At 36.0% G+C, this 7,755-nt stretch overlaps 1 protein-coding gene across 2 annotated transcripts; it reads right to left on the bottom strand.

Annotated features, from left to right (window-relative positions):
• Positions 1 to 1,562: 1,562 nt before the first annotated feature.
• On the bottom strand, positions 1,563 to 7,346 carry Nsun5 (Nop2/Sun-like domain containing protein 5). 2 transcript variants are annotated; one of them, XM_089595963.1, is made up of 6 exons: positions 7,327 to 7,346; positions 5,374 to 5,516; positions 5,016 to 5,286; positions 4,105 to 4,361; positions 3,912 to 4,027; positions 1,563 to 3,834 (listed from the first exon to the last, which is right to left on the bottom strand). In XM_089595963.1, the coding sequence occupies exons 2-6, from the start codon at positions 5,497 to 5,499 to the stop codon at positions 2,703 to 2,705; spliced, it is 1,902 nt and encodes a 633-aa protein (XP_089452089.1). In that variant the 5' UTR covers positions 5,500 to 5,516; positions 7,327 to 7,346; the 3' UTR covers positions 1,563 to 2,702. The 2 variants fall into 2 exon arrangements, with proteins under 2 accessions (XP_089452089.1, XP_014211806.2); XM_014356320.2 differs by lacking the exon at positions 7,327 to 7,346 and adding an exon at positions 5,930 to 6,062.
• Positions 7,347 to 7,755: the final 409 nt, after the last annotated feature.

Here is a 7,755-nt window from a genome sequence, read left to right as displayed (position 1 = left end):
AGGATCCTTGGAGTCGCCCTTTTTTTCAGCTTCCAGACGATTTTCTGCCCTTTCCGTGTTTACTGAAACCAAAGACACTGTCTGTTGCTTCCTTGATACGATCGAGCGGGAAGTAATATACACAAAGCCGCGCCTCTGTGATCCGCGAGTTGTTTTTACCTCGCGTCGAAGGGTTCGTTGAAAATTCGGGAGTAGGTACTTTGTTTGATGAGAAAAGATAAAAACTTTGCTGCAACCCGAGCCCTCGCTTTCGAAAAAAAAAAAAAAAAAAAGAGAAATTACACCCTTCGTTGGTCATCTCGAAGGTCGAAGGTAATACAACAAATGAGTGGCAATCAAGCGCGCCATTCGACCTTATTTCCACTGTATACCGATCCCACGTAATAATCGGTACTCACAATCAGCCTCGATATTCGGAAAAACACGTCTCAAAAGTAAGGCTCGGCCCGTGTATTAGCGGCGCGACGATCATATATATATAGAGGAATCGTTCGGCTTAACGATGTGCTCGGGGTGCAAGAGCGCCGTGTGTGTATATAAATATACGTGTGTGCCTCCGAAGCACAAAGACCGGCCACACGCGAGCCTCGCCTTCGACGCTACCTCTATACTTCTTCCTCTTTCCCTCGACGACGGCCGTCGACTTCCGGTCTGTGGAATGGCCGGCTGTACACACGTATAATATACACGCCGATCGAAGCCGAGCTTGCGCGTATTTACCTTCGGGTGTGCGTCGGCTGGACTACTCTTGTGTAAGCCGTTGTAGGGTTGGGTTTTATAATTGACGGGCTTTACTCGGGGAGGATGTGTTTTGTGGAATTGGCTTGGGTGCTTATTGGGCTGAGATTGGGGGTTTTTGGTTGAGGAAACCGATCATTTCTTTTCGATGAACGAGCTTTTGATGAGTTGCGGGTGCCTTCCGGTGGAAAAAAAAAAAAAGAAATCTCATACCGAGGGATTGAGCTTATGGAAAAGAGAGTACGTGTCGTCCGAGAGAAAAACAAATTTAATTTGAAAAAAGTGCATTTATTCGGTGATGTAAGGAATAAGTTATATGGTGTGGAAATATATCTCTGAAAATTATACTCATTTGGCCGTCTGTATTATCAAGAATAAATCGCATGTGTGGTTTACTTGATTGATTAATTTATTCGTCTGTTGGCTCGTTGTAATTTCTTGAAAAAATAAATAAAGTTTGCTCCAACGATGAAAATACGTGTGCATTAAATTTTTCAGCTATGTGGGAAAACAAAAATAACTTAATAAGTATGTAAATTACTTTGCAAGATTATTATGAAAGTTTGTACGGTCAAGTCGACGTCAAGTTTAAATTACTCCTACGATCCGTATCAAAAGCATCTAGAAGAAGTATTTTTTAACAATAGCAATATTAATTGATGCAAAAAAACGATTGTCCGTTTGTTGGAGTTATTCTTTTTTTTTTTTTAATTGATTTTAATTTTTGTACCGCAGTTGTATAGGAAAAAAAAAAGCTTGCAAGTAAAAAGACACAAACTGACAAAGGTCCATAAAGGCGAACAAAACGTAAAAAAAAAAAATACTCGTTTTGTCGTGAAAAGATAATCTTTTTTTTATTATTACTTTGTTTTTTTCACATATTATTTGTTAACAACATCAAATTAGAATGATTGTTTAAGAAATATGACTTGTCCCATAGAAACATTCAACAAAGCATCCTCGTACAAAAAAGAGAAGAATCGCTAAATTAAGAAATATTGAAAAGAAAAAAAAAACGCTTATTTTCAATCAATACCCTAACAATATAAAAAAAACAGCACAAAGTCTCCACGAATACTTAAATACTCACTGCAAAAATCATAAGGGCCCGCGTAACGAGTCCTCGAGTGTGACGTAAAACGTCCTACCAGCTTTAATAAATGCTTAAGCGCGTGCGTCCTAGTAACGTTTATTTTCTTTTTTCCTTTACATTTTTCTCGCGTTTTTTTTTTTTTACTTCATATTCGCGTGCGCATACACCATCTTCAAGGCGGGCGATTTTCTCTCACGTGACCATACGATCGATTTGAAAAAAAGGTAGACCTTTTTTTCGTCCTTAATTAACTCGGATTTTCATTCGATCGCAGCCCACTGCACTCGCGCGATTCGTGTAATTAAAGCTGCGCTTTTCGCGTGCGAAACCCATGCTTTGCGGTTGAAACTTTCGTTCGCACATGGATGTGCATTATTTACGACAGAAGTAGATTTATTTGGCGTTGCGCTATAAATGCTACGTTAAATTTATTTCTGTGACTTTACATAAAACGGCATTGTGCATTGGTAATTCTCATTGCGAGAAAATTAAAAAAAGAAATTAAATATCTGGTAATACAATATTCACTCAATTGAAGGCTTTTTTCACGGCGTAGCGGCTAAATACTTGGAAATGTCATATCAGCTTATGGATTATCGCGGATATACCAGGCGACAACGAGTTGAGGAAAAAGAAAAGGTAAGAATGCCGGTCGCGTGCCTCGCTAAAACTCGCCGCGATAAGCCTCGAGCGATTAAAAAAGGGGCGGCACGGAAAAATTGCCGCGGAATTATTATGCCTGGATTTTTAGTGGGCCACGCGTGAATACGCGCGCTGTGTGTTGTATAGTAAACAGCCTAGAGTGTAGAGTATGCTTTTTTTTTCTGTACATGGAAATGGTGGGGCTTCATTTACTTAATAGTATACGATATCACTGCTCTTCCGCTTCAAGTTCCTTCTTTCGCTTTTTGCTCTTTTTTTTTGATTTCTTGGTCGAATCTGCGTTGTTTTCTTTTTCACTGACAGTTTTATCTTCTTCGGCTGATTTGCGCTTTTTCTTCTTTTTTCGTCGTGGTGCCTCCTCGTCGTTGTCTTCACTAATGGTATTCTGAATTTCTAATGGAGGGCATTCCTGGGTTTCTGTGGACTTTTTTCGTTTTTTATGTTTACGCGACCTTTCCTCCTTGTCTCCTTCATCATCTACGCTTTGATTTTCCATCTGATCATCTTGAGGGGAATGTTGGTCTTGAGACGATTTTTTGTACTTTTTTTTCTTCTTCTGTACCGGTTCTTCCTCTGCATTTTTCACCTCTAAAAATTTGTGTTCAGAATGAGAGTCCTCTTGTAACTTGGATTTTTTCTTTTTCGATTTTTTCGACACAAGAGGATCATTTTCAATCGTTTCAGACTCTTTTAATAATCCATTGTCTGCGTCGTTTTTTCCTTTCATCTCAAGTTTATGTTCCGGATTGTCTTGAGCATTTTTTCCCTTTTCCACACTTCCATTGTTCCCATGAGCATCAGACTCTTTTATTGTTCGCTCAAACATCGCTACGAAAAAGCCGTTGCACAAGTCTTTTTCAGGTAGAGCATAGAGACATCTGTCGCCATGATCGCTGTAATCGTTCGACCCCACGTTATGCCATTCGTTGTTCAATTTTTCTTTCAAATCCACGAGCTGAAACTCATCGCCAACTTTCCTAATTGCTTCCTCAACAACCCACTCGTTTTCTTGCGGATAGATCGAGCACGTGCTGTAAATAACTCTCTTGACGTTTGGAAATCGAAGAGCGTGACCAAGGATCATCGACTGCAAATTCTGCAGTTTTCTCAGTCTGCCTTTCAAATCGTGTTGATCTTGTCGCATGATTTCGATTCTGTCGACTATTCCTGAACCGGAGCAGCTGGGATCGACTAAAATGTACTCTACATTTGGATATTGGTCTGGGGATATTTTTAATGCATCGTCATTGATGGCCTCAATGCAAGTTGCATTTTTTTCCGTAGTAACATCGCACAAAGTCTTGTATCTCTTCTCGTTCATTTCAACTGCGTAAATTTTTCTGAAAATCAAAAAAATTTTCTCTTCATTAAATGCGCTTAACTGATGGGTATTAAATAAATATTTTATTTTAGTTACCCTTTATTTTCAATGATAGCAGCAAGATGAGTAGTCTTCATACCGGGAGCCGCACACATGTCTAAAATTTCACTGTCAGGCTTTGGATCCAGTAAAAATGCCGAAAGACAACTGGCCTGCAATCGGAAAATAAAATAAAAGTTGCTACAAAACTGCGTAAAAAGTGGGAAAAATTCTAAAATAAAAAATTTACCTTATCTTGTAATAAGAATTTCCCATTTAAATAACCAAGATGATTATAAAACTTGGTACCAGGTGAAAAGACAAAAACTTCTGGTATGTGAAAGTCTTGAATGAAATCATCAAAGTTCAAATTCTTTACCCTTTCAAGATGAGAGGAATAGTTATCACAACGAGGTATAAGGCTCCATCCATCATCACGAAAAGCATCCAGCGCTTCATGAACGCTTGTTAGTAGAGTATTAATACGTACATATCTTGGTAATTTTACTAGTTAGTTTTCAACAAAAACAAAACATAAATTTCCTTTATTAATTACACTTCTTTGAATTCTTTACACTTTTGTTTTAATAAAACAGTATAAAATAAAACTATGTTAAGGATAAAAAAAAAAAAACATGAGCTTGAAAAACAAATGCTTGAAAGATAAATCTTAAAGTTTAGTCAGTTTTCTTGTTTGATTCATCAGCAGAACTGGTGCCATCATCATTTTTAGAAGGCTCACTCGGCTGTTCAGGCTCATGCAGTGCGCGATACGAGTAAACTCCCAAGATTAAGTAAACAACAAGCACTGATGTTATTGCGGACATAGCGTTCGTTGCAAATACATCAGCTTGAAATTCCGTCATTACACGATGAACACCAAAAAATGCTACAAATGGCAGTGTAAACATGGCTACACTGTACAGAAAAAATACACTCAACACTCCGGCAGTGTTTGACATTGTAACTGATGGTTCTTTCTGTTTATTATCAACAAATTTCTTGGTTTCCTTTGGCACAAAGCAAGATAACAAATTTTTTATCTTTGAGTGCCTTCTCGATTGTATTCGATTGTTACGAATAATTAAGACCATTGGATTGAACAAGGGTAAAATTTCTGCAAATTAAAAACAGACGGAAAAATAAATATAGGTGAATTACCTGTTTTCTTGTCGCAGGGATCTAAGGTGGCATCGAGATTTTGCGTCAGAGCCTGCTGCAACTTTTCTTTGCAACCGAGAACAGTCAATACAGGCTTGGCCTCTGACTTTAAGACTTTCTTGCCCCATAGCAGCTCTGTTATTAATACTCTGGTCAACCAAGGATCTAAGCGTGGATTTTCAATGAGTATGTTAGTTTTGTCTAGCAAAATTTGCAGCTCTTTACTGTGGTGCAAAGTCTCCGACACCAGTGCATAGATCCCTTGGACATTCTGTGTTTTCCATATCGTAGTAACTTCAATTAGATACACAAACACATACGTTATGCAAAAATGAGTCAAACTATGAAATAAACTTACGGGATGATTGGGCTTGAAGACAAGGGATTTAAAACTTGCACCCTCTGCTAGAACCTTTTGAACAGTCTTGGCAGATTCTTTGTATAGCCTTGGCACTCTTATAGAATGTACAAACGTTGTAGACATATTATGATTCAGCAATCCTGAAAAAATTCATTTTTATGTTACTGGGTCAATGTATGTCCTTACACTACATGATAAAAATCGACTGCCATTCAGAAAGTACATGTAAATCTGTTGAAACATCAAGTGAACAATATTTTTAAAAACTAGACAAGATTTACAGAGTATCAAAATTTGTTAGAAGCACACACCAATATTTTGAATGCTACTTCCCAAAAATCAATATTGAAAATTTTTGTAAAATATTTTAATGGAATAAAATGGTTATGATAATAAAATAACGGAAATAAGTTTACAAAAAAATGCACGTGATAAACTGGTGACGTTAAATATAAATTCTGATATAGGTTAAGAATCACAGCCAGTCAGCAGTGTGTATAATCATGATTAAAAATATCATCCTATAAATAGACAATTTGTAAAGTATTTTTACCGTATTGTAGTATTTCGCGGAAATAAAGTTTGTAATATTTAACCAATTGTTAGTAAATATTAAGTATATACATATCACAATAAAAACATCTCATTGAGATTTCAAGCAGACAACTCAATGAAATCTCAGGCTGCGTTCCGCACCATATATATATAGCGCCAGTTTAATTCAAGGTAGAGTTGACTTGTAAGATGTACGAGAAGTTATGTTTAGTAATTAAAGTAATTATTACTAAGTAATTCCATATGGTCGATTTTATAAACCATATGAATATATATATTTTTGGAGGTAAACTTTTTTGTAAAAAAAAAAATTGTAAACTTGCCGCAAACAGCACAAACCACGTCAAATTTTTATTATCTACTTATAAAATTAGTTGCGGCTGGTTTATAATTAATTAAATGGCTCTAATGTAAGGAGTAATAATTATTTGGATCAGCGCCATCTAGCGGTCTTTATTTTTTGGCCAAAAGTGGCTCCTAAAATTCTCAATCAGAGCATTCAGGATTAGAGCCATTTAGTCAATTATAAACCAGCCGCAACTCATGACGAAGGTATAAAATCAAAAAATAACGATACATGTGTTTTGGGCGGCAAGTTAACAATCTATTTTCTACCAAAAAATCGATCTTCTATGTGTTTGTACTTTTAAAGATAAATTTTTAAGCATAAGATAGATTGTTAACTTGCCGCCCAAAACACATGTATCGTTATTTTTTGATTTTATACCTTCGTCATGAGTTGCGGCTGGTTTATAATTGACTAAATGGCTCTAATCCTAAATGCTCTGATTGAGAATTTTAGGAGCCACTTTTGGCCAAAAAATAAAGACCGCTAGATGGCGCTGATCCAAAATAACCATTGCTACTTACAGTAAAGTCACTTTGTTAGTTATAAACCAGCCGCAAATAATCTTATAAATGGACGATAAATAGTTGACATTTTTTATGCTACTTGCGGCAAGTTTCTACATTAATATTCTACATATCTTATATGGCTCATAAAATCGACAATATTTACAAAATTACAATACTCTTGACCTTTTACCATTAACTCATGTAAGCACAAATTAATCAGTCCAAAAGAGACAACCGAAGAAAAAAGGCCTGAAAAAGAAGCACAGTCACACGAAAAGTCTCATATAAGAATGGAGCATTGGATCTCACTTGATCAGAGAAGGTTGGGTTCTTTGTTTACTTATAACACTTAAAATTTACATCTCTGTAATAAATGTATTTTTCAATTAGTGAGATCCGATGCTCCATTCCCAGGAGACTCTTCGTGTGGCTGCTTCTTTTTAAGACCTTTTTTCTTCAGTTGTCTCTTTTCGACTGATTAATTTACGTGTATATTTGATTGTGATTTAAGATTTCTGTAACACAAATTTTGATATGTACATATTATATAAGTTAACTGTTTATTGGAAATCTAAAGTTGAAGGGCTGTTCTTTCATTAGTTAATGGTAAAAGGTCAAGAGTATTGTAATTTTATAAATATTGTCGATTTTATGAGCCATATAAGATAAGTAGAATATTGATAGTTTTGGAGGTCGATTTTTAGGTAAAAGATAAATTGTAAAGCAATCTAAATTAAGTGAGATCCAATGCTGCATTTTTAGGAGACTCTTCCTGTGTAACTGAACTTCTTTTTTAAACTTTTTTTCTTTAGTTGTCTCTTTTGGACTTATTACTTTACGTATTTATTTAATCATTGTTCAAGATTTCTGTAACACAAATCTTGGTATGTACATATTATATAAGTTAGCTGTTTACTCAAACTAGAAAGTTAAAGGGCTGTGCTTCCGCGAGTTAATGATAAAAGGTCT

This window comes from Copidosoma floridanum, unplaced genomic scaffold (genome assembly GCF_036245765.1).
Source record: "Copidosoma floridanum isolate Cflo_tuat_1 unplaced genomic scaffold, Cflo_Japanese_pri ptg000029l, whole genome shotgun sequence".
Classification (NCBI taxonomy): Eukaryota; Metazoa; Arthropoda; class Insecta; order Hymenoptera; family Encyrtidae; genus Copidosoma; species Copidosoma floridanum.
This window is presented reverse-complemented; position numbering and strand designations above follow the sequence as displayed.